Here is a 27,459-nt window from a genome sequence, read left to right as displayed (position 1 = left end):
TCCAGAAAAGAAAATTGTCGGCTTTTTTCTGGAAATGGCGACAAATGACAATTCTACGATTGCGTAATGTTAATGTAGTACTTATCTAGATGTTCCGGCATTGCATAAACCGGAATTAAAAACTCGCTTTTAATACGTTAAATGTTTCAGTTATAGAAAGCTGAAACATTAAGCGTAGGACTGAAAAGCTAATTTCAAAACCGGCAGTTTACCTGATCTACTTATATATTTATTTTTTTGTCTTGTTTTTAACTTAATTCTCAGTGACTTAATATCAGGCTACCTTTTACAGTTTTTCTAGCATTCGTTGCTAACTGATTAGGGTACAATAGCAGACACGACCAAAAATCTGGTGAGAAAACATTTAAGGAACATTTTCAGTTAAAACTACTCCTAAACTTTTAATTTCTTCGGCCCTTTATAATGCTGGTTATAATTTTAATTAGGACGAAACTCTCCTCTCTTCTCTTGAGTCTCAGAAGTGAACTTGAAAACTCCTCAAACAAATTTCAGAATCAAACGTGAGAGTATGCAGTGTTTTTTTTATTTGTGACGAAGACTGGCAATCTTTAGATCCATCCTTTGCCACAACATTGTTTCTTATTCGTCAAGTATTATCATACAAATTTAACTCGAAAGATAAATGACACTCAAAACCATAAAAGCAACATTTGAAAAAGAAGAAATTAGTTTACGGAAATGAATACAAATCGACGGAAAACCATTAAAGTGCCCTCTTGACGTAAATTTACTTAATTTTGCAACTTGCACGGCACGTGCCGCAAGCGTGCACGATCGATTATCTTGCAGTTTCCGCCTATAAATGTTTTGAAATCATTCAGCCCAAAAAAGATAGAAACTTCTTTATCTTATCGCATTGCTAGCAAGAACTAGACAAAACCAACGAACAACAAACAGTTGCTCTCACGAAAAGATTTTGTACATGTACGTGCAAATACGACAACGATAAAACAGTAATTGAAAAAATATTATAATCGTTTAAAACACTGCCAGATTGCCTTTCTTGTGAGAAGGAAAAAGCGGACAGGAAACATTGTTACGTGAAAAGACGCTTTTAAATAAATATCAGCGGAAAAAGCTTAGCCATACCCATAACTAATCAAATTTCTTACCTGCTACAAAACATTTTAAAAGCCATTTTCTCGACACAAAACAAACATTAGAATTCAACGTAAGTTTAAATATTTATTTTTCTCCCCTTAATTAGTCTTCTCGGCGTGTTTGTCGGCACATCTTGTCCGGAATTAATGTTGACGGCTGAAAACGAGGACTTTTCAATATTGAGTACTAGATGTAACTCTCCGCTGAAAATGAACTTTAGTGCTGCCTTAGTTGTCACCGATAGTGAAACACTGTTCACCCTGACGAAGGGCTAATTAACGTTTGAGAGAAACGTCAGGTCTCCCCCCCCCCCCAACCCCCGTTTCTCTCTGTTCTCTATGTTTGCCCGCCCCCTCCCCCCGTAATTTCCCGTGCATGTGGACTACAATTTTGCCAGAGCTGTCATTCGCCCCTTACTTAAACAAGCAGACAAACTCTATGACAAACAAATAAAAGGGAAAAGAAAGAAATTTAAAAATAATGTTTTCCGCAATTAATATTTTCTCAAGTTTGAAATTTCTGACATTTTGAAACGCAGTACACCTTTTCCAGCGGTGTTTTCATGCCATCATGCGCAGAGTTTGTATAAAAACGTTGCTATGGTGATTAGCGCGGTAAAAATATGGCGATCGATTTGGACGAAGGAAGGTGACAGCTAGGTTCTATCAGTTTTTTTGTATATTTCTGCAAATGTAAGGGATCTTTTATAAACGTAGTCATCATGTCACACAGGTAAGATGCCAATAATTGTGAATTGTAGATAATGTTTTGTTAAACTAGAACGCAGTCGGGATTTTAAGAACAACAAACTTTGGCGCCCGTGTGAAAGATCGAAGATTGAGTTTCTGCAGGAATTTTCCTTCTTGATCTCATTTACGACTTCAGTACGACAAATCTTTAGATCAGAGCTAAGATCTTGAGCTTGCGAGCTGAAAGTCACTGAGTGTTTTCTAAGTTATGGAGAATTGTCTATTGCGTGGGGGTTGTTAAGCTTAAATAACTTTGAGATTGTCACAGGAAAATTGAATTCTCAGTTTTGTAAACCAGGTAAAGGTTAAACTTTCCTCGTTATGGCTTGTTACCATTCGTCGCTGATTGCTTTAGCTCATGTGTTTGATTCGTGTAATAGATCTTATTTGTTTTAAGCATTTTTTTCTATCACCAGTATGTTGCAATGTTTTCCAACAATCACGAAAGATAATTATTTGCTGCAGATTATTATCATATATGAAGACGATCGAGGTATCAAATCAACACAGCTTTAAGCTACTATTCGCTAAGCTCTCTTTCAGGTTGATTAAAAAAGATCAAATTGCTTTCCTTTGAAAAAGAAAGTTCCCTCAAAGAGAAACTTGCTCTAATACTTCCAAGGGGCAAGAATTCTGCATGGCCCTATGTATTAATTAGGCTTTTGTTACTTTTAAGGGACTCACACTATATAGGGAAAACACCGTCTTAATGCAAACACAAAATGGCTTGGATATTCATTTAGTACGCATCATTAATGACAAATAAATGTAAAACGCACGCGCAAAACATTCATGCCATTTTGCATGTGCATTTAGACAGCATTTTCTCTATATAGTGCGAGTCCCTTAAAAGTAATGGCAGCCATTAATTATGTGTCAACTGTTTGCAACTCAAACTCTATTCACACTTAGTATGATATGATAGGTTAGTATGATAGTGGTACATGTATAATTACTTGTAATGTATGGGGTCGTATGAAAATCATTTCCATCCAAGGCTTGTCAAAATCTTTCCAGGAAATTTGAATACGGTAGATACTTCGCCCCACTGGGGATTTCCAAAATCTGTTCCGCAGAGATAGTGATTTTGCTTTAAATTATTGTGGATGGGAGATATTCATAAATAAGGATGGCCAAGTTAGAAATGGGTGCAATTAAAGTTAAAAAAATCTTGGGCCAACATTTTCAATCTTAGCTCTTAGATAAAATTTGTCATGACTTATTACTTTTGAATTTTCAGTTACTATGGAAAGCAATGGCTGGAGTCCCAGGGTGCCATTCTGGACTTGCTGGAAGTGGAACTTCCCCCAGAGCCTACCAAACCAGAAAAGGTATATGCCGCCCGACCAATATACAGTTGTACAGTAGATTAGGTAGTACCCTTATCTTGAACACTCACAAGAGAAACAAATTTGTTTTAGAAAGGATTCGATTTAACATACAGAAGGAAGAAACGTGCCAAAACAGATTTATCGAACACTCGCTGCTGCTGATTTGATTTACTTCAACTTTCGACCAAACTAAGAAGAGACTGCAAGCATTAGAGCCATGCAAAAATCACTTTAATTTGTTCTCTCATATTGTTTGAGGTTTGAGAAATGAATCGTTTCCTCAAAATCTGCCATCGAGATCCTTGAAAAATTGTACGAGCAGACTCGATAATCGCAACTCGAACCTCCAACCTCAATAATAAAATCTCAATTCTCGATAATTAGAAGATAAAGTTTCAAGTGGAGACTGTCAACTTACATTTGCACTGTACTGTAGCATGTAATAAATTAACTGCAAATATAATCCACTAAGGCAAATCTTCCTGTTTTAAAGGGGCACTGTCAACTATTTTTAGTGTCATTTTGAGTACAGTCGAACCTCGATTACCCGGACTTGTCGGGACCTCGGTAAATAGTCCGGATAATCGAGAGTCCGGATAATCGAAAATATGAATATTAATGAGATAGAAATGTAAACAAAAGGTTACAGCAAAGAAAACATCATTTTAATTGTGAAATCTACACAGCCTGTACGTATTGTCTCGTCGCACTTGTAAATTTTTGAAAAGCGCACAGGATAATACGCTGTTTCAACAGTCTTTTGAAAGGATTCTTGGGCTTTTCGCGACTTTTATAGTTTTCAAGATCACAACTAATTAATATTCACGAAAAAATTGGGACCATAGAAAAAAGTCCGGATAATCGAATAGTCCGGATAATCGAGGTTTGACTGTATCCAGAAAATATATTTGTATCCAATTGAACAGTGGAAATGTTAAAATAATGGGTCAAGGCCTGGTTGTTCGTAAGAGTGTTAACGCTAATCCCCGATTAAAAGTTAACCAAGGTTTTCATTTCACTCGTTAAAAATGTCTTAGAGAGCAAATTTTAAGCTAAAAGCAAAGAAAAGGCGAAGTCAAAACTGAAAGACAAATATCTTTTTGCAAAATATTTATTGATTAGTAATTAAACTCGAATCAAAGTTCAGGTTAATCCAGGATTAGTTTAATCGCACTTTGAACACCTGGGCCCAGCTTTGTAGCATTACCCTGGAATTAGAGGGGAAAACACATATCATAATATTATAAATAATTATACAATCAGATTTAGCAGAAAAAGACTGCCAGAGTTATGATCCTGCAAATACTTTTTTTTTTTGGTTAAGTGATGCCTACTGTTATTTTCTCCAGGACCGCATTGCTGCTTTTCAGATGTTTGCTGTCATGTACATTAAATATATACAAATATTTAGAAGGATTGAAGAATGCTATGATCAGGTGATTAATTTTTACTAGTTTATTATTGATCAAGCTAGTTAAGGTTAAGATAAAGGGCTAATTTCCAGATGAAAGTTGAGTGTGGGGAGAGAGAGATGGGGGGGGGGGGGGCTCAAAAGTCAAGGTGTTTAAAGGAAAGTTTAAAGATAAAATCCCTACCCACCATACCTGATGGAAGGTCATTGGAAATTCCCCGGGGGGGGGGGGGGAGGGGGGTCTTAAAAGTCAAAAATTGTAGAAGCAAAGTATGAAGCTAACTGGAATTTCCTGGGGGGACAGGGGGTGCAAAACAAAATACCTTCTGTGGGGGGAGTGTGGATATTTTATGGAACTGCACATTGCAATTTCCAGCGTGATTGTTGGTCTAAACCGAAAAAAACCTCTTTGGGTGAGGTGAGGGGTATGGATATTTTCTGGAAGTTACAACACAATCACATTGATTTTTTGACCAACAACTTCTTGTTAGTAATGGTTGAATTTATGATGCTTTTCCAGGTGGTGCATCCACAGAAGAGAAGAGTCCTACGTCATTTGCTTGATGGTATCATGGGAAGAATTTTGGAGCTTAAGAATGAGATGGTTTTGCTGGAGTTCTCGGAATATCACTACTTTGATGATGTGCTCTCAGATCTCAAGCTCACACCGGTAGGTGATAGTGATTACTAGATAGGATTTGCCCAATAGGGGCCTGGTGCGAGTTGTTCGTACCACGTTGTACTTTGTACATGTTCTTGTCATTGGGCGATTCCAGAAAATATCCATACCATACCACGGACGGCTTTTAGGATTTCCGAAGGAAAGAGGGGGGGTTCACGATTATGGAATTCTGAGGACATGGGGGGTATTTACGATTGGATATCCGAAGGCACTGGTAAATTCCACAGGTGGGATTTCTGGAGTAGGAAGTGTAGAGTGAGTTCCTTGAAAACGCTATTGTAGTGGACTTTTGTAGTTCGTGAATAAAATTATCCATGAACATATGACCGCGGAAGCAGAAGACAAGCATCGATAGATCATGATACATTTCATGTACACTACATGAAGCATATGGGTTGAGAACACTTTTTGTGCACACTACATGACCTATAAAAGGACGCAACAAGACTCGACGGTATATTTGATCGCTGAAAGATTTTAACTGTCTGAATTTGAGCTATTCTGCTTTGTAAACGTCAAAACAGCAGAAGAAAACAAAGAGGAGTGAAACTGCCATAAATGGTGTTTATTATTATTATAGCCAAATTCGGACTTAAAAAGAAGTTTTCACAGCCTGGCCACTAGCGGTAGGTTTTTCTTGTCGCTGAAGAGCCCTGAGGAGGCATGACAGCCCTGAGGAGGCATGACAGCCCTGAGGAGGCATGAATTCATGTTCATTTGTTCATATAGGCGTTGCTTAAGTCGAAAATGTACTTCCTAGAAAAACAGGAAATTCTGAAGGGGAGGGGAGGTTCAGGATTATGGAATTCTGAGGGCATGGGGGGGTAACGCATTTTGGAATTTCCAAAGGCAAGGGGGGGGGGGTTAAAACATGGAAGCCTTCCGTTGTTGGGTATGGATATTTTCTGGAATTGCCCATTCTCTAGCGAGAATGTTCGTCTTTATTAAATAAATCTCTCGATGAAATGGATACATTCCTATCTATGACAAAAACATGTACAAAGTACAACGTGGTACGAACAACTCGCACCAGGGCCTTATCGGGCAAATCATTTCTAGTGTCCAGGTCCCTATTTTATTGTAGCGTTCTGCTCTAATAACAATATTATTATCAGTTGTTGATTCAGTTGTTTGAAAGTGCAGTGTCTGGTAATAAACATGACCAAGGTTGTTTCTCTTTGACTCTTTTGCAAGGCTAAGACAAGAAAAAGTTATCTTATTGTAAACTCAAGGGATGAACAAGATGATTTATAACATTAATCTAGCATGAAAGAATTCTTAAAAACTAATGATAATTTTGTCATTAACAAAATTATTTGTTTTATTTCATCTAAGATAATTTTTAGAAGTTTTAGAATCGTATCTAGGTTTTCTGTTGTTTGTAACTGTTTGTAAATTAACATTGAAAACCCCTATTGGGATATTTTAATAAACTTATTGCATTGTATTGTATAACTGAACATTGTCTCAGGAGGTATATGTACATGTATATTGCAAGAGTATAATTCTGTTTTATGTCTTTATTGACTTCTAGGATGACATAGAAATTCCCATTCCGAAGTACTTTACTTATGAGAATTCTAAAGTTCTACAGGAAAGAGAAAAGATGCTGGGTGGAATCCTGGCAAAGATGGGTCCACAGGATACCACACCTGTAAGTTATTAATTAATGCAAAATTTTCTTTATGATGTACCAGTGAAGGATGCTTCTTACTTCTGCCGGTGTCCTTCAGGAAAAAATTCATATGTGTGCCAGTTTTGAGAAAACTTTGCCAACCTTTATATGTCAATGGACAGCTTAATAAAGTGTAGTTTCTGACAAAAATATAATTATAGCCTTTGTTTTACATTATGAAAAACCAGGAGCCCGTAAACTCTCAAAACACCCAAGGCCTGTTCGATTGTATTTATTGGGTATTGAATTCCATGGTAAGAGCCAAATAGCTGCCCAGTCTTATTCAAAAGACATCAATCAACCTAACAGTTTGAGGCTTTTTCAATATTTCTGTTGGTTATTGAGATATTGGAGTTCAAAGGATAGCCATATGTATCCAGATGTGGTGCTCAAGTGGTCACCATGCTAAAAATATTTTGAATTTTGTTTTCAATAGCAAAAAGAAGAGATTCAGATGACTATTGATGATGCTATCAGACTTGTTCAGGTTTGTAGACATTACTCAGGGTTAATTTCACTTACCTTACACTTAGTACATATCACAGTTCCAATAATCATCTTAATTAAATTGTTGCATCGTAGGTACATGAAAGAGCAAGGCAAGGAAGACTTAGAGCAAAATTCATGAGAGAAATTAGGTATGCTAACTGTTTTGATATTCATGAATAAACTAAATGTTGACATTGGATTCTAATGGCCAAATTGTCTCTTACTGCACCAGTTTTCCATTGTGTCCCTCAATTGCGCAATTTATTCACAATAGCAATTTACTGTGATTTTGATCAATATCACTTTGCTTAAAGGCAACAAGAAGAGAGAGAGCGTCAAGCTCAGCTGCGGGGAGCACCAACTATGGATCCTGATATCGCAGCTACAAAAATACAGAAGGTAAGTTGATTTAATTTCGGCACAGTCAAACCTCCCTTAAGTGGGCACCCTAATGGGACTGGAAAAAGTGTCCACTTAAGAGAGGTATACTGCTTATGGGAGGTTAAAAAATGTAGTGTTTGTATGTAGCTGAAAACATGATCAAGTGTCTGCTATCAAGAGCTGTCCACCGAAGGGAGGTATCTGTTAGTGGAGGTTCGACTGTACATGCAGTTCATTTAGATCTGGTAAACTCATTTTCAGTAGACAATTTGCGAGTTGCTTTGAACCTCATTATGAAAGTGAGGTTTTGTGCATGCATGCTTTTTGTTATGAAAATTAGTTTTCATTCATATAATTATGCAAACAAAACTAACTTGCTTTCATAATGAGGTTTAAAGCAACAAGTTTGGAAATGGCCTATTGAAGAACAGTGTACTGCTGAAAGAGAAAACTATTACAGTCAACCCAGGTCACGTGTGAATGATATTTTTGAAATTTGAACAGAGTTTTGAAATTTACATGTCAGTTTTGAAAATCGCCGACGAGATTTCACAGTTCCCGTATAAATTTTCGTAGCTTATTGACGGTATAAAGTTATGAATGTTTCTTGACATTGCAAAATTGAATATTTCAAGAATAACAAAATTATCGTTTCCCAAGTATTTTGAATCTTTTTTTCAGTTAATGCGTCTTTTTCGGAACGATTTCCAGAGAAATGTCCAACATTCCATTCACACGTTGGACATTACAAAGAGAAATTCGAATGTTCATTTCATTCTTGGAAATACTGTTCACGCGTGACCTGGGTTGACTGTAATTCTGTTTGATAATTTTCACTTGTACATGTAATGTTTATGAAGCCCTTCTTATCTTGACACATGTCTTGTGATGTGTGCAGGTGTGGAAAGGTTATTCACAAAGAAGAAAAACCAAGAAAATGAGAGAAGAGGAACTGATATTTGTTGGAATGGTAGGTTAATTTTTTTCTCACTAGCTTACAAATTCTCTATTTGTAAATAAAATAAAGAATTACTTTTTGCGAATCATTTACGTTAAAAAAGGTTCATAGTAATTTAAAGTTACCACACATTTACCCTGCCAAACATTTTGAGGGGTACCCCCCTCCCCCGGCCCTAACCACAGCCCTGATCTAACTGGAACACTATCCATAATACTAATCTGAACCCTAAACCTTGAAGCTAACCCTAACATTTGGCAATTTAGACCCAAGTTTTTTTTTAATTTAAACAAAATTTTTACAATACCATTTAAAGTAGTTTGCTTTTATGAGAGGAATTTCTGTCAGCAGGTACAGGTTGATTGTTTGTTCATTTGATTTTGTTTTTAGTCCGCTCCACCCGACCCTCAGGACTGGAAAGACACACCCATGTATTCAGCCAACAAGACAGAGGTATGAATGATATGTAGACAAATCCTGCCATGTTGGTGTGAGCCAAGAACAGAATGATTTCAACAATTGTGTGTGTTTATTTTTAGGAACACAGAAGAGTTGTACAGGAAGAGCATGAGAGAGAATACCAACAGGTACGGTTTACACCCGGGATACTCTGTTACTAGACCTATACGAGTGTGCGCTGCCAAAAGGGATCATGATTTTGAGACTCTGACTGCCACCGACTCAGTTGGGAAAGCACTGGACTAGCGTGCAGGAGGTCGTGGGTTCAAACCCTGGCCGGACCAATACTTAGAGTCTTTAAATAACTGAGGAGAAAGTGCTGCCTTTGTAATTAATGACCTGCAAATGGTCAGACTTTCTAGTCTTCTTGGATAAGGACGATAAACCCTAGGCCCCGTCTCACAGTACTTTAATCTGACTCTGTGGGGCGTAAAAGAACCACTAGGGATGTAACAAATCTCTGGCAGTGACCACCCCTAGTGTCTATCTCAAAAATTCACATTCATGCTAGGGGCATTCACAACTCATCACTTTGTTAATTGTAAACTGTGCCACAAGTAGTCTGGCAAAGTCTCCCATACAGTGTTATAAAATTAATTGTTCCTGAAAATCCCCAAGAGGGAGTGGAGAATATGGTATATGTATGTATGTGCTCCCAGTAAAGACCTTTCTCGTGCACATCAGTAATTTAAGAGTTTTTTGTAGGCCAGATAACAAAAAGCCATTGACGCCGCTGAAAAATAAACACCTTAAAATTGCTAAAAAGGCCAAATTTGAGAGTTTTGTCTTTTAAAAAAGGGAAGATACAATTCCGTAAATTAAGTTTTCCAGACGTTTGTATGAAGACAGGAAAAACTTGCCTGTTAACATACAAACATCTATAAAATTTTCAGACTGAACAAAGCTGGAAACTTTAAGTTTTGGCTAGCCACTAGGTTTGTGAAAGAGTTAATCCTTGTTAGCAAAGATAAATTATGCCGTTAAAAGATGTTTACAAAGGAATTGATTTATGTGGCTTCTTTGCGGGCCCTGTTGTCAAAGAATTTATTTTTGGTCTCTGGTCAGTGAAGCGTCAGGAAAAAGTAAAAGAAATTTTTATACCCTTTCCTTCTCTCTGTTTCTAGTCACTTGTTTCCATCAAGGAGAAAATTCGTGAAATTGAGGGACCTGATATGAAAGAGAACATGCAGGATCAGATCAGACAGTGGTTTATAGAGTGCAGGTGGGTAAACACCCTTTAACAGTACTGCACAGAAAAGTGGGAAAGATTGAAATCCAAACAGTAGCATCACACTTCAGGATTTCATTCACAGACTCAAAAGTTATAACGACCTTGCACAAGGTAATAAACAGCACAGCAGGAAAGTACTGCTCAGTAGCTTTCATTTAAATGGTCACACTTTAGGATTTCGTCCACTGGTTCAAAAGATAGAACACCTTGTACAGCATAATAAACAGCACCACAGGAACGTACTGTTCAGTAGCTTTCATTTGAATGGTCGTGCACTTTAGGATTTCATCGACAGACTCAAAAGTTAGAGTCACTTTGTACAGTATATTGAACAGCACCACAGAAAAGAACTGCTCAGTTGCTTTCATTTAAATGGTCACACTTTAGGATTTCATTCACCGACTCAAAAGTTAGAACCACTTTGTACAGTATAATAAACAGCACTACAGAATAGTACTGCTCAATAGCTTTCATTTGAATGGTCACACTTTAGGATTTCATCCACTGACTCAAAACTTAGAGCCACCTTGTACAGCATAATAAACAGCATCACAGTAAAGTACTGCTCAGTAGCTTTTATTTGAATGGTCACACTTTAGGATTTGATCCACCGTCTCAAAAGTTAGAGCCACCTTGTACAGCATAATAAACAGCACTACCGGGAGTACTGCTCAATAGCTTTCATTTGAATGGTCACACTTTAGGATTTCATTCACAGACTCAAAAATTAGAACCACCTTGTACAGCATAATAAACAGCACCACAGGAAAGTACTGCTCAGTAGCTTTCATTTGAATGGTTACACTTTAGGATTTCATCCACTGGTTCAAAAGATAGAATCACCTTGTACAGCGTAATAAGCAACACCACAGGAAAGTACTTCTCAGTAGCTTTCATTTGAATGGTTACACTTTAGGATTTCATCCACTGGTTCAAAAGATAGAACCACCTTGTACAGCATAATAAACAGCACCACAGGAAAGTACTGCTCAGTAGCTTTCATTTGAATGATCACACTTAAGGATTTCATCCACAACAGTTCTAATTGGGTGATAACTCAAGTTTATTGTTTTCTATTAAAAGACAATATGCAATTTCTTTACATGTACAGAGACAAGTCAGGCAAGTTCCCCGATTATCCAGATGATGATGAAGGAGGATCTGCTGCCATTTTTAAAGAAAAGGATCCTGCGGAGGTACGTGTAATATCTGCTTGAAAACGTTTTTAATGGTTTAATTAGTAGATTTTTCCAAAGAGCTTTATTGATATCAAAATTTTCTTTGTGTCATGTTTTTATAGATGGAGAAGGAGGAAGGACAGAAGGTAAATTTCAGTTTTTATCTTGACATTTCCAAGGATTTCCAAAATACTGAAAAAGTGTCCAAAATTGCACGTTACAGGATGTTAAAAAACAAACAAACAAACAAACAAACAAACAAACAGCAGTACAGTAGCATACTGTTTAGTAGCTTTTATTTGAATGGTCACACTTAAGAATTTCACCTATAGACTCAAAAGTTAGAACCACCTTGTACAGCATAATAAACAGCACCACAACAAAATACTGCTCAGTAGCTTTCATTTGAATGGTCACACTTTAGCTCAAAATTCAGAACTACCGCTTTAAAGAACTACCACCTTTTGCTACTGCGCATTTGTTTTGCGCTTCTGGAGATGTTGCCTACTAATAATTCAAAGGTATTTGTGCGCGTTTATGACTATACGTGAAAATCAGACCTAAGTAAGGACTATTGAAACCCAAAACAAAATTAGTCGTAATCACACGTTTCTTTTAGATATAATTAAGCTCCAGTTTGGAAAAAAAATGCCCTACAATGTTATAGTCAAGATTAATTATCTCTGGAAAATGCATTATTGCCCCCAAGTTTCTAGCTAGATTCCACGTAACCTGCAGTCACAAACTGGGTAAAAATACCTTCGAACTAGAAGACACAATTCTTAACATTACTCAAGTTGGGATATAGAAGAGAAGGTTCAATATTTCTAAGGGCCCTTTGAAGTTAGTACTGTACAATAAATAATGTATACCCGCACGTAGGGCGTTAGATGTAAACTTTTTTCTTTCGATCACTTTAAAATTTACCTCAGGATGATGATGGAGGGAAGAAGAAAAAAGGAAAGAAAGGGAAAAAGGACAAGAAAGAGAAAAAAGACAAAAAGGATAAAAAAGGAAAAGGAAAAGGAAAGGGCAAGGGCAAAGGAGGGGATGAGGTGAGATTTTTGCATTTTTTTCCGATTTGTGTTGCACAGCCAAGGATGGTAGTAGGAATAAAGCTTTATTGACGGTATCACTTCATTAAAAATGCTCTTCCTGTGAGCCGTTTACATAACAAATTACAAAACTATGATGCTAAAAAGACACTTAAGCTATTAATATCAAATAAACTATCTACAGTTAATTGCACAAAAATTAACCTAAGCTATAGCTAAATAAGTGCTATCGCAACTCCCTCAGTCCACCCCAGTTTCAGACAAAGTCAGAGCGGACTTGAAAGAGTTGAGATTTGTCTCATCTTTAAGTTTGTTACCAAGGCCATTCAACAGCCCTCCTATAGCCAAACGCCCTCTTAGCAGGCCAGAGCTAGGCCATTACTGCTCCTTTCAATAACATACGGACTCTGAACATGAACCCCAACTAACGATTTGTGTGTTTTACTGCTGTCAATCATAATTACGGTGACAACCGGCTGACCGCAAAAGTACAGAAAGTGACAAAATGGATCGAAATCCACCAATCACAACACACAAACATGATCTTTTGACCCTGTTGAGCCAAACGTTTTTGTTTTCTTAGAGGTCCGCTGCAGTGATAGCCTCCCACGCAGTCGTTTTTAGGGTACTCGTATTACATCCTCCCCGTGGGAGGCTACTGCAGTGATTGACGGCAGTGAAAAGTGTAACGGTTAGTTGAATCTTGAACTTCAGAGTCCGCATGTTGTTGAAAAGCGCAGTGAACCGGTTCATGTGACAAGCATTCTGCATACTACTAGGATTTGTATATGACTGAGTGTTATATGTAAAAGAAATGTGATGTTGTGTTTTAAGCCTGGTAAACAAGTGATAGATGTATTATTTCAGTCAATGACCCAAGCATACTCAGAAAAAGAAAATCTGAGTTCTCCTATCAGGAGTCGAACCTAAGACCTTTTGAATGTAAGAATTGTGTTTTACAAATCGTTTATAATACATCTTTTGTAGGAGGAAGAGGAAGGAATAAAAATGCAAGTGTCGAATTTTGTACCAACCGTCAATGAAGCTGCAGCGACTTACAAAGGTTAGTCTGCAGTGCAAGTGAATCAAGGGAAGATGTTAAAGATTAGGAGCACATTGGATTGGCCGTATTCCGGAATGAGATTAGGGAGTTTAAGAAGCTACTACGGTTACGGCAACGAGAACGCCACAAAACAATAGGATATAATGAGAAAAACGAAGGCTCTACACGTGCTTTTTTAAATTTTGGTACATTTCTTCGCCGTGCTCGGCCAAACAACAACGTGAAATGACCAAATGCAAGGCTTTGTGGAGAACGTGAGCACATGACAATAAATTTTTCATTCTCTGCCTCAACTTGAACGCCGTTTCCGCCTGTTCTGTTACTGGATAGTTCGGTCACATTGTACAAGTTGAACGAATGGAAATAATCGCAAAGTAGTACAAGTAACGCGAACTTATATTTTCAAGCGACGTTTTCGTTGGCGTTGCCGTTGTGGTTTCTTAAAGTCCTCAATACAAATACTGATTACCAAAAAAAAAAATTCTCATAAGAGATTCTTTGGAGTTACTGGAATACAAAATTGGTCTTGAATATCACATGATAGCAAACGTTTGCAGATACATTTCCCAAATTTGCCAAAAATGGTGAATCTAGAGAAATGTTGAGCCCGTGTAAGGATAATGTCTTGTGGACTTCAACATTGTATGGGGGGAGGGTGTGGTGGAGTCAAATGCATTGTAAATTGATAACATGGAACTGGATTGTAACTTAGCAGTTAAAAGGGCACTGTTATGGCGATATTGCTGTATTTTGCCCGGGGGGGTTACTTCCTTTTAAGAGGCTAATGGGGATGTGCCGCTGGATGGGGTCGCATTTTCAATAGAGCTACTAGAATGGGGTCGTACATTTTCGGATTTTTGGGGTGAGATAATTCTATTAAGTAGGGATTCAAAATGGTCTCGGTTAAAAAGTTCAGAAAGTTGTTGTTTATTAAATGTAACAATCACCTCGCATTACATTCCGTTCTTGAAAGTAGATGCATAAATAGAAAGTGACTTAGTTAGGATCGCGAAAATTTCGTTTCCCCAAAAGTGACTAAGATGGGGTCTATAACTGGCCACAAAATAGACTATAATGGGGCATGGGCTCTGAGAGGCGAGCGGCACATACCCAACAAAACTGAACCCAAATACCCCCCCCCCCCCCCCGGGGTATTTTGGTCAAACCTGTTCACATATTTTACAAAGCACTTGGTCTGTAACATGAACTTGCTTATACAACAAAAGTCTGTTGATCTATTGTTAGTAAAATTGTCTATTGTTTGGCTGTTTTGTTCACGTCGTCAATAATAAATAATAATGTTTATTAATACATATTCGTTTGTTTCAGATGTGTGGCAGTTAAGAGATGAGACCAGTAATTTTGAGCAGAAACATGATGCAGAGTTGATCAAGGAGGCTAAAAGGTATAGGGTGTTAAACAAAAATGCACTAAAGGAAAGTACATTTGAAGGACTGTAACTATATATAATTGAGACACTTAAGTATTTCATCCACACAACAAAAAGTTGGATCATATTTGGAAAAAAGTGCGCACAAGTCAACAAGAATATGGGAACGATAATGTTTTTGTCTTTATCTCACTTATTCTTGTTTCAGAATTAAGGCACTTAAAAGTTAAAAGAAAATTCTAATTGTGGCTATTTGACTTTAAAGGAAAAAGGATGTAATCAACTTGACTTCTTCCTTGTCTCCGTTTGTAGGATTGAAGTTGAGGAAGAAATTCGAAAGCAAGTTGACGAGCTTATGCGGCAGGAGCTGAAGAATTTGAAAATGGTTTGTATAGTTCATAGAAGTATGCATTTATTGTGACGCGGGAAACTCCTTTTTAACTTGTGAACGCAATGAATGAGTTATTGCTGTGATTGGCGATTTTGTGTATAAAGCATGCATTCGAACCAGTCTTATACTTCATGTACGAGTGGTACTAACGCAGACTTTGTACTTCATATGTGATTGGCTAGTTCAAACCACGTGGTCAGTGATGTAAACTTTATACTTCATATGACACTGGATTTAATGTATATAAATTTTATATAAATGTAAACTCTATCGACGCACTCTTCGAAACAGAGAGGTACTTAATAATCCCTAGGAGTATTCTTTGACAAAATAGTGGAGCAAAAAGAAATTTAAAACGCTTTTGAATCCTCTTTCAAGTGACGAGAATCTCAGAAATTCTCTGCCGCGCCGATTAACTTGCACTCCAACCCAGACAGCTTGATCAAGAAATATTCGACTGGAGTCATTCGTTTAGGGAAGTGGTCAAATCTACTATACTTGAACACCAAACCACAAAATAGATGGTGGTCTCTGCCTGCACCCCTTTCTCGACCTCAAAAGATGGTGTTTTATTGCATAGCCACTCCTCTATTCAGCAGTAAAGAAATGAAAATGAGATTCAAACTTTGGATGAAGTTACCCGCTCTTTGAACAACATGAGCCATACTAACACCAAGAACGAGTTTCATAACAGATGACGAGTTCTCAAACTTTCCCACTTGTTTGGAAAGCAAGTCTCATTTTGCTCTGAAACAGAGTTAGCCATATTTTCCAAATGTTATGAAAGTGGATCAGATGGGAATGAAAACTCTTGCATCCTTTTCGAATCCAACTCTCAAACGCGCTTTCTTCAACTACCATGAGATCCAAAGCACCCTCCCAACCAATTCAGTGTGTGCGAAAGCTAAACCTTTTGTAAGCTAAGCGCGCGCATCCGAATTCGATAAATCGTCATCAACTATTATGACGTATTTTAAATCTTTCTTTCCATAAAAGTCGAAGTTATGTAGCCGCATTTTGCTAAATCTATTGATGTCGTCTTTTACTTTTAACTGGAACGAATCACTTACAGTTGGAACTTCAAAATGTTTATTTGCGCGTTGACTTGAGTCCCTCACCGTGGATTAAGCGCTAAGTATCTTGTTGTTTAGTTTTAATTTTACCTAGGCGTTGTTAAATAATTTCGCTTCGTTTTAGAGCCGCATTTTGATTGTTGTGACCGAAATTAGATCGAGTAGCTTAAGCTTTTCAGTTCTGGCAAGATAAAAACACCCTTGGCAGGCATACCAGGGAGCTTAAGCAACGGCGACGGCGACGAAAACGAAAACGTCACTTGAAAATATAACTTCGTTTTTTTTGTGCTGCTTCGCGATTATTTCTACTCATTCAACTTGTATAAAAACGGCAAACTACCCAGGAACCAAACTGGTAGGCGTGGCGTTTGAATTAAGAAAAACAATGAAAAATTCACTTGAATTTGGTCATTTCACGTTGTTGCTTTGCAGAGGACGGCAGAGAAGTGTACCAAAATTTAAAACGCACGTGCGGAGCGATTGGTTTTCCTCATTAAACGTCTTGTTTTGCGGCGTTGTCGTTGCGAAAGCTTCCTACCGGTAATGCGGCGGGACGCTGTGAATGTGTACTAATATTTGTTCGTTTTGTTTTGTTTTGTTTAGGCTGTGGATAGAGAAAAGGGAGGAAAGAAAGGCAAGAAGGGAAAGAAAAGTGGAAAGAAAAGCGGCAAAAAGGTCAGTAGTCAGTGCTTCGTTAAAATATGCCTTTTATTTTTGTCAAGTTTTCTTTTCGTTTGCGTCGTTCAGTGTTTCCAAAATTAAATCCACCAGAAAGAGAAAAAAGAATGAATAATACTAACTACCCTACTAGGAGAGCGTTTCTTTCTGGTTAGTCTTTAAGCATGAACGAAGTCGTTCGCGTCTCTGGTATTTCGCGTAGTCGGTTTGTTTACCTCTCGGGGAAGCAAATAAGCCGACTACGCGAAATACTAGAGACGCGAGCGACTTCGTACATGCTAAAAGACTTACCAGAAAGAAACGCTCTGCTAGTAGGGTAAATAGTAACTTGCTCAGCATCAAACAGGTCGAGCTTTTCCAACATTTGGTGACAGCTATCACCGATTTGCTTTCTTGTAATTGCATTTTTTTTCCGACAATAAAGCTTCTTTTCTGCTATGAAAGAAAGCTTTGTACTTTTGGTTTTGTGTGCTGTTCGTGGAAAATCGCGCAAATCTCACCCGCGAAAAACTAACCCGTCTATTTTGCGACATATTCGTACATCGTAACCCCAAGAAACAAGAAAGGAAGCAACATGAGTGAATCGGACGTTTTTCTTTCTTCTTTAGAAAAAGAAGAAGAGTGGAAAGAAAAGCGGAAAAAAGGGAAAGAAGAAGAAGAAGGAAAAGGACTTGACAGCTGACAGGTTTGTGAACTACTGTTAACCCTTTAACCTCTAATATCAAAGAACAAATTCTCCTATCTTGTCCCCATACTTTTGTTGCAAAAGTACTGGGGAGAAGTTATTAAAATATCGAGAAAATTTATCTTGTGATCATGTCCTTAATTCTCATGACCTCAGGGGATGAATAAGCATTGATATTACAAGGAGAAATTTGATGCTGATCACTGTTAGGGTTAAAAGGGTTGAAGTGAGAAGCGACATTTTGGAAAACAAATTCATTACTTGTTCAAACAAGTTCTCACCTTATGAAGGAAAAAGCTTCTTATAAAGCAGTTTACGTTTCTCGTCTCTATTTGTCGTATAGGATGTAATGTTCAAAATAATGGTGTTTCCAGTGCCGGTTAAACGTTGCGTGCGTACGGACGTAAAGGTTATGTTAGATGACAATTTTTAACGCAACTTAGCGCGCGGACAATTTTTAATGCAACATTTTGTTGCGGCAAAGCGTTGTGTGGTTTTGCAGACATAAAAAACTTGCAATGTGTTGCCGAAACACAATTACTTCGCTAAAAGTTGTGCGCGCGTTGTTACACGATAACAACTTTTAAGGGTGTAACATCACTTTAAATTTAACTAGCTACGTACGTAAATAAAGCAAGAAGCGATGCATGAGCAGTTTGCGCACATGTTAAAATTAAAGCGCTCTTCGACTTTGTATATTTACACAAACAGCTGATAATTCCACTCTAATGTTATTTGACGTAAAACTAGTTAAAATAACGCTTGTGTGCACGTTAAAATTACACGGCAGTGGAAATCTACCTTAAATACTGATTTTACTATTTTATCTAGGACTATAGAGTCATTGTATGAAGAGTTGGTACACGAAGGGATTTTAGTCCGAGCTCCCAAGACGAAACTGAGAGAGTACTCTGGCGAATACAGGTAAAATGGACTCTCTACCTATCAAGCTGATTCTCATCGGAAAATTCAACTCCTTTATTGTTGTTTCACTCCGAAAGTATTGCGTAACTTACGAAAACCAACGTAATCACATCTAGCCAATCACAGTAAACCTAAATAACGCAATCAACCAATCAGAACTTGAAGTAAAGAACACGCATCTAACGACCACAGCTACAACATTGTTGAAAGCAGGTATCTTTGGTGTTTTGTTTTATGGTCTCAATATTCTATGAACATTATAACGAGACTTAGCAACATTTACTCATAAACAACCAAAACCAATCTTGACTTGGCTTGCGTGCGTTTTTCCGCTCTTCGGAGTTCAACCCGGTTACATGTTTTCCCGCGCTTGGCACCAGTTACATGTTTTCCCGCGCTGGGCACCGGTTACATGTTTTCCCGCGCTTTGTACCGGTTACATGTTTTCCCGCGCTTTGCACCAGTTACATGTTTTCCCGCGCTTTGTACCGGTTACATATTTTCCCGCGCTTTGCACCGGTTACATGTTTTCCCTCGCTTTGCACCAGTTACATGTTTTCCCGCGCTTGGCACCGGGTATGTGTTTTTGCTTCGACTTCTGATTGGTTCATTGCGTCACTTATGTATGCTTTGATTGGCCAAACGTGATTACTTTGGGGCCGGTGTACAAAACATTTAGAGGTACCTCAACATTTCATGGAAACTCTTTTTTTCTCTTTATTTTAGTTACCTTGGTACTACACTTCGTCAAGCCAACATCGAGCCCATGCCGTCTTTATCCGACGTTAGAAGAGTCATTACCGAGTTTGCTGTTTTGCCATTAGGTAAACACGAGTAGCTACATACAGTTCAACTTATTGCTTATAATAGCAAATTACCTTCGGCTGTATTTTAATTGGCGAACACATGATCAAAAAGAAACGTGTTTCGTTAAACGTACTTACGCACGTGTAACGTCTGATCAGAAATTAGTTTGGTCTGGAAACAATGTTTGCAATGACGAGAGAGATTTACAATTGCGTTTACGGCAAACGTGAGATTCGTGTTTATGTTTTCTTGAAAAAACGGCTACATAGGTGAGAATAGTGCAAAATAATTTTGGTCTTTGTTGCTAGCGCAAAACTGTCGAATGTTACTGAGAAACGAAACAAGGAGGCGCAAATGTAGGATGAACATGGTCACGTGGTCCTTTCTGCCGTTTACAGCATTTTAAATCTCTCTTATGTTGCAATGAATTTAATTTGTTACAATAAATTGTAGTTGAAGGGAACATGTAGTGAGCATACATAGGGGGTTTTATTTTTATTTTCATACTCGTCATAAACTGTCAACAGAATTTTCCATGCGAAGCATTATAAAAACATAGTATTCTTGTTAATGAACTTGTGGTAAACCATCTGTCAGGATCCCAAGCCGTACACGAGAGGGCGCCGCTGGTCAAGTCCGTTCTGATCGCGGGTCCACGAGGCGTTGGAAAGAAGATGTTGGTGCACTGCATATGCACGGAGACTGGGGCGAATATGTTTGACTTGACGGCTGCCAACATCGCGGGCAAATACCCGGGAAAGGCTGGGCTCCAGATGATGTTACACATGGTTTTCAAGGTAGCATCATGTAATCCTTAATTTAGTTATTCCTTCTGAGTTTGTTCTACTTTGCTATTTACAGAAAGTGTTAGAAATATGTTCCTAGTGAGCCGTTAGGGAAACCTAACAAAATGAAGTTGGTGACCCTGTGTTGGACTAAAAGTCGGCTTACACCACAGGACCCCAAATTGTGTGACCAGTGTGACTGCCACCATTCGTGGTTATTATAGCTTGCCTACCCCTAGTTATAAGAGACCTTTAGACTCTAGAACGAATGCGCGCACGACTTCGAGTTTTTCCAAAAAAACAAAAAGCGCGCGTGCGTGAACCAGTGTCATTTTGGCGGGAAAACGAGATAGCCGTCGCCATTTTACTACGAGTTTTTGTGAGAAAATCGTAGTGGCAAAAACAAGTCATCGAAACGTAGGTGAGCTCGTCTTTTTGGAATCACAAAGGTGCTTAGCTATCATGCAAAACAACTGCGTCAAGTTTGTTGCTCTCAAAGGGTAAAATGAAGCTTTTGGGGTTATATCTCTGAGCGTTTCGCTAAAAAACTTGAAGTAAAATCTTAGTCGTACTTGTACTCAAACAAAAATCTAACGGTCCATTTCTTTCATGTTGCGAAAACCGGATAAACGCAACGTTTTTCACTGAGTTGTATACACAGTAGAATCTCAGCAACTGGAACTCAGCTGTTTTGCAGTAATAGCAGTTTTGGGGCTCCTCTGTTATTTATGCAAGACTTGTTCGAAAGTTTTGTTACCTCGAGCAATTTTATTCCTATCTTGACTGAAAAACATAAGTCTTTTAAAGTGTTTCAAAGAATGATTGGTTTGTTGTATTGCTACAGGTTGCACGCCAGCTCCAACCTTCCGTAGTTTACGTCGGAGATGCAGAAAGAACCTTTGTTAAAAAAGTTCCCAAGACAGACAAGGTAGGTGGCCTATATCCCGTGTTTTGTTTGCTTGAGCCTGATTGACTTTCTATTGAAAGTATCTCAAAACCAAAGCCACTAATATTCACAAACCTGACCAATCACACTAATTGCAAATAATGCAGTGAACCAATTGAAACTCGAAGAAAAGCTAGTAACCAAGCGCGGAAAGACATGTAACCGGCGCCAAGCGCGGGAAAATATGTAACCGGTGTCAAGCGCGGGAAAATATGTAACCGGCGCCAAGCACGGGAAAATATGTAACCGGCGCCAAGCGCGGGAAAATATGTAACTGGTGTCAAGCGCGGGAAAATATGTAACCGGCGCCAAGCACGGGAAAATATGTAACCGGCGCCAAGTGCGGGAAAATATGTAACTGGTGTCAAGCGCGGGAAAATATGTAACCGGTGTCAAGCGCGGGAAAATATGTAACTGGTGTCAAGCGTGGGAAAATATGTAACCGGTGTCAAGCGCGGGAAAATATGTAACTGGTGTCAAGCGCGGGAAAATGTGTAACCGGCGCCAAGCGCGGGAAACTTGTGTAACCGGTGACAAAAGCGGGAAAACACGCAATAAGCTAAGTCACGAGTGTTTATGGTTTTTCTCCTGATTGGTTCAATAAACGGTGTGTTTGCTCTTATTAGAAAATATTTATTGCGGATTGTTCATGTTGTTTTTGGTTTATACAGACCGACCCCAAGCGACTAAAGAAGGATATGCCCAAAATTTTGAAGACGCTTAAACCTGAGGATCGAGTACTCATCGTGGGCACCTCACGAATGCCTTTTGGTATCCTTTACAATAAAAATATTTAATAAAGATAAAGGAATCATTTCATTTTATACAAGGTTCAACACACAAGTGATCACTTTACAGTTGTCGTTTACGTACAGTGTAACAATACAGAGATACGGTAAACGGCAAACGTGAAATTCTTAAAATCTCTCGAATTACTTATCAGGTGGTCATTTTGCCTGGTCTTTCTCGTTAACTTTCATATTCCGTGAAGGTAAATCATTTATTTTGGTCAGTAAACGTTTGCGCTTGCAATGATGTCGATTGAGGGGATTTGTATACCCTTCGTTGTTTTTCTCTCTGTGAAAATATGTCCAAACTTAACGAGAGGTAAAAAGATTCTCTTAAATCAAAACGTAACAGAGTATACGGTGTTATCGGCTTAAGGTAGTAACAAATGATTTAAATAATGATCATTGTTGTTGTATTCATTAACTGATCCAAGATGCCGAGATCAAACCATTCTGTGGTTTGTACCAGAAAATTATTCTTCTCCCAAGACCAGATTATGCGTCTCGATTCTGTAAGTATCCTACACTTAATAAGTTAACTAGTGGTCTTCCTTACATTGTTTTTTGTAGTTCAGTGGCTAGGCTAGAATGTGTGAACGGGCCGTGTGAACATAGTACAGTAGAACCCCGTTAATACCACCTTCGGCCCGTGAAAATGTAGTCGGATTAACGGGGTTGTAAAACTAAGGAAACGACTGGAATTTCAATTCGTTCGGGGCACAAAAAAAAATGGTCGTAATAACGAGGTGGTCGTAAGACCAGGTTCCACTGTACAAGACAACCCATGCTGAGCTGGCAGGCATAGGCTGTTGATAAAGTGGACAGCTTTATCCAATATACCCATTTGATCACGTTTCATTCGCTTGATAGCATTTTATACACTGGATAAAGTTTTGCTCTCTTTGAACACCACGGCCAGGAAAATAGCCTTGAAATTCGGTCGAGTTGCCAGTTATTTCTGTTAGAAGTTCTTGCTAGTGCGCGAACACATTCCGATGACGTCATAATGGGTAACTAACGAGGCGTGCGTAGTGATAAAAAAAGCGTCATAGAACGGAGAAACGATTTCCCCAGTCTCTCTCTTGGCGACCAACCGCTCAACAAAGAGTCTGAGGACTCTGGGTACGAGATTTTTTCGGGGGGCAGGATGGGGATTCATCCGTTGGATAAAGTTGTCCAGTCAGCTGTCCAGCCAAACGGCCCTTCTAGAACTACACTTAACAGAACTATCATAATTTGCGTACTTAATTTTTCGTTTTCAGTATTATGGAAGGCGCTGATCACCAGGTATGGCGGGCGTGCAACTGAGGCACTTGACGTGAGTTCGCTGGCCAAAATAACTGACGGCTACACCCCAGGTCACATGGCTCAAGCCATTCAACAGATTCTTACTGAAAGACGCATTCAGCAGGTATTGTTTTTAACTCTTTGCCAGTTAGGAATACCACAAAGCAGAATTAACATACTGTTTTATATTAAGTCACATTTTATGATGGGAAAGAAATTGCACTCGAGTTTGAATCCAACATGACTTACGCTAACCCAACCACTTCCAATTTTCGAAATAAGCAACCAGCGCATTCCAAAATCCTAAACGAGTTTAGGAGTTCACCACCAAAACTAGGACACTTTTGGAAACGCTTCGTTCTTAGTGTTGACAGGTTAAAAGGAAGACTTGAAACGGTGACATAAAAAGCGTCACACAACATCGGCTCCGTTCGAGATCCGAGCATCTACACATGCGCATACCAGGTCCCAGTCGTTGTCATCGTTTTCGAGCGTTTTAGTGTGGATAGGTGAAAACGATACGAAAACGCTTGTGTGCATGGAAATATTTTGCCATGTTCTCGGCGAAATGAAAACGGACACTTGCAAACACATTAGTGTGGACTGACGTACTACAGCACAAGCCACAGAGAAATCTTTGCTCTTGATCAGATATGACATTACTCGACTTAAATTTCCAACGCTTAATGGGTATCTGTTACTATGTCCAAATTGCGGTATTTGTTGCCGGTAGACATTCGAGTTAGTCAGATCTTACGCATTTTAAAATCAAGGCTGAAGACATTACCTTTTAAAGAAGTATATCAATAGTGTTTAGTTGTATTGTTGGTTATCAAGCATATAGAGGAACAATGGTACTTGCGCCATGTATTACATTTACAAGACACTACAAAACCCTCCAACATAAGACTGGTTCACTCGTGCAAGGCGCAAACGCAAATACAAGCACAAGTGCAAGCGATGTTTACCCGTAACCCAGATGCAAACGCGAGCGCTTGAAATACCCTAAACGCATACGCATAATGGTTCACCGAGATAGCAAATAGGCCACGCTTCACTTGCTTGCGTGTTGCATTTGCACGTGCGTAGGTGATGTTAACACGTGACACAAATGCAAATGTAAGTGGAAGCCAATTGCAAGAAAAAGGACAAAGTTTCCTTTTTCTTGCGCTTGCATTTGCGTTTCGTTGTTTACACGTACTTGCGTTTGCATTTGCGCCTTCCTTCATCCAATGTGAACATTAACACGATATTCGTACTTTTTGACAAACCTCTCAACAAACAAAAACCTACATGCAGTGAACACTGCCACTCCAGTTCGGACACTTTCACGACACTCAGTGTGAACATTAACACGATATTCGTACTTTTTGTAAACCTCTCAACAAACAAAACCCGACATGCAGTGAACACTGCCACTCCACTTCCGACACTTTGACAACACTCAGTGTGAACAGTAACCGATATTAGGACTTTTTGACAAACCTCTCAACAAAACCCGACATGCAGTGAACACTGCCACTCCAGTTCCGACACTTTGACGACACTCAGTGTGAACATTAACACGATATTCGGACTTTTTAACATTCCTCTCAACAAACAAAAACCGACATGCAGTGACCACTGCCACTCCAGTTCCGTCACCTTGACGACATTCAGTGTGAACATTAACACGATATTCGGACTTTTAGACAAACCTCTCAACAAACAAAAACCGACGTGCAGTTAAATACGGAGTTGTAAGGAAATGGTAAGATTCTTATAACAGACTGCGTTGTTAACCGTGAAACAAACGTCTCTCAACCGTCTACAAAAACTGGTCAATCAGACAAAGCATCATGACTTAACTGACCAATCACGTCGTTTACGAGAGACAGATACTGTCCACCATCAACTGACTCTGAAGATGACGTCCGCTCAGTGCCGCCAACAGTCGTTTACACGGGGTACTACCCTCTGACCTGGACAGACGACTGATTCTCCTGGGCTCAAACCATTTACTCTGAATTTGTTTGCGCTTCAGCTTTCGAAGAAACCTTTGTCAGCCGTAGAGTTTGTAGCGCCTTTAGCTCGCATTGATCCAATTTACAAAGAAGAGGAAGAAGCCTTCAAGGTAAGAACCGGCCATTAATTAACGTCTGAGAAGTGCTCTTCATTAGTTCATATCATCTTTGCACAAGTTGATAAGCGATTGTAAGTACGACTCGAATAGACCCTTATCACTCGGCGGCCATGTTGAGTCTCGAGCATCTGCCTCGGCCAGATGCGAATTCAGTGCGAAGCTTGCCGTGCAAAAACAAAGCTTTTTATTCTCCTGAGGGTCAACATGGCCGCCGTGCCATACAGGTCTGTCAACAGTTCTTAAAGAGGAAGTGTCATGGAGGTGTGGTGTCATTTTTATGGCTATGCGGGAAAAGAAAATCTTAGAAAGCACTATAAACATTCATAAACAAAACTTGGGTAACCACGCATTTTGCAGAGCAAATTAAGCACCAACCATTCTCAAAAGGTTTAAAATAGAGAACAATGTATGGCACTTTTTCAAATCAAAGCTAAAGTATCTCTGAAAAAAAATGCTGGTTATCCCCAATTTTCTCTTTGGATTCCAATAGCCCTTGCTAAGATCTTCTTTTCCCGCATAGTCATAAACCGCGCAAAAATACCTTTGAATTAGTAGGCATCTTCCTTGAGAAACCCGAGTTTCTCAGATCATCCCGAGATGCGCAGAACGTGTGCGCAGTAGCAAAAGAAGGCATCGTACTTAAAGAGGATATAACCTTTTTTATGTACATGTCCACTTCACCGTCGTTGCTATGGTATTCGTTGCTGTAATTTCACACACGTGACTGTTTGACTTTGCAGACTTGGTACGCCAAGACCCCACTGGGCAAAAAGCGCGCAAAGGCTGCCGCAGGCGATGACGAGGGAGACAAGAAAGGAAAGAAAGGAAAGAAAGGAGGAAAGAAAAAGAAGAAATAAAGACATCAAATTGCGGACTCAAACCAGTAATGGAGGAGACAGAAAAGGAAAGGTGGAGAGTTTCTATATGCCTTGTTGTAAATATGTTTCAGCATACTTCTGTAAATAGTGAATTGTAAAGGAATAAAGTGTTCTTTATACGCGCGCATTGGTATTCTTTGTTACTCGATAACCATAGAAAATCGAATTTCTTAGAAAGCGATTAATACAGTGGTGCGAGTGAACTTTTGGGCCTACGTTTGATGTGTCATGGTTTACATCTGAGTGAACCTGGAAACTATTTATGTGACGTCATCCTAAAGCACTCGCCGCCATTAACGGCCGCCATCTTGTTTCATAGTATGGACACGAGTTTCTTCTCTACAGCTGGGTGCTGTTGGCTATGATAAAGAATCACTTGATTATGGAGAACGCTGTCGTGTTCGGCTTGAGTCAGTTTGCCACAAAAGCCACATTTTAAAACGCCGATCAACGAATACCCTAGTTTTAGCAAGGTTTTGGTCATAAATTACTAATAATTATGGTAACTGTTAGGTCATGAGTGCGTAACAACCAGTTAACAAGTGTCTGGGTCATGAATTATTAATAACTATCAAGGGCAAGTGTTTAGGTCATGAATTTGTAACAACCAAGTTTTAGAAAGCTTTTGAATCATGCACTATAAATATAACAACTTTTAGAAACTTTGTAAAGGTCACGAGTTATTGATAATACTTGATAGTAAGTTTTGGCGTCATGAATTTCTTAACAATTTGAGCAAGGTTTAGGGCCATACATAATAAATAACTAGTTTTAGCAAAATGAATTATTAATTAATTATGCTACTTTCTGGGCCATGAAATTTAACGACCAGTTTGAGCGAGGTTTTGGATCATAAATTAGCTTCGTCTCCCAATACACTTCGGTTTTTGGACTAATTTTCATCCTATATTTGTACACTCT

At 38.8% G+C, this 27,459-nt stretch overlaps 1 protein-coding gene across 1 annotated transcript; it reads left to right on the top strand.

Annotated features, from left to right (window-relative positions):
- The first annotated feature begins 1,727 nt into the window (after positions 1-1,727).
- LOC146485856 (dynein regulatory complex subunit 11-like) lies at positions 1,728-26,662 on the top strand. The gene is made up of 29 exons (XM_085102840.1): positions 1,728-1,854; positions 3,112-3,202; positions 4,552-4,638; positions 5,134-5,283; positions 6,830-6,949; positions 7,407-7,457; positions 7,553-7,608; positions 7,774-7,858; positions 8,739-8,810; positions 9,189-9,251; positions 9,338-9,385; positions 10,382-10,479; positions 11,600-11,684; positions 11,789-11,812; positions 12,599-12,721; positions 13,709-13,784; positions 15,114-15,189; positions 15,487-15,559; positions 17,242-17,313; positions 17,925-18,001; positions 18,833-18,925; positions 19,652-19,749; positions 20,330-20,529; positions 21,362-21,445; positions 22,135-22,234; positions 22,686-22,763; positions 23,514-23,662; positions 25,562-25,651; positions 26,401-26,662. Exons 1-29 carry the CDS (start codon positions 1,844-1,846, stop codon positions 26,515-26,517), a joined length of 2,547 nt encoding a protein of 848 aa, XP_084958966.1. The 5' UTR covers positions 1,728-1,843; the 3' UTR covers positions 26,518-26,662.
- The last annotated feature ends 797 nt before the right edge of the window (positions 26,663-27,459 follow it).

This window comes from Pavona decussata, unplaced genomic scaffold, assembly GCF_977016875.1.
Source record: "Pavona decussata unplaced genomic scaffold, jaPavDecu1.1 SCAFFOLD_24, whole genome shotgun sequence".
Classification (NCBI taxonomy): Eukaryota; Metazoa; Cnidaria; class Anthozoa; order Scleractinia; family Agariciidae; genus Pavona; species Pavona decussata.
The sequence above is the reverse complement of the archived record's forward strand: the minus strand, read 5'-3'. Positions and strand labels throughout refer to the sequence as shown.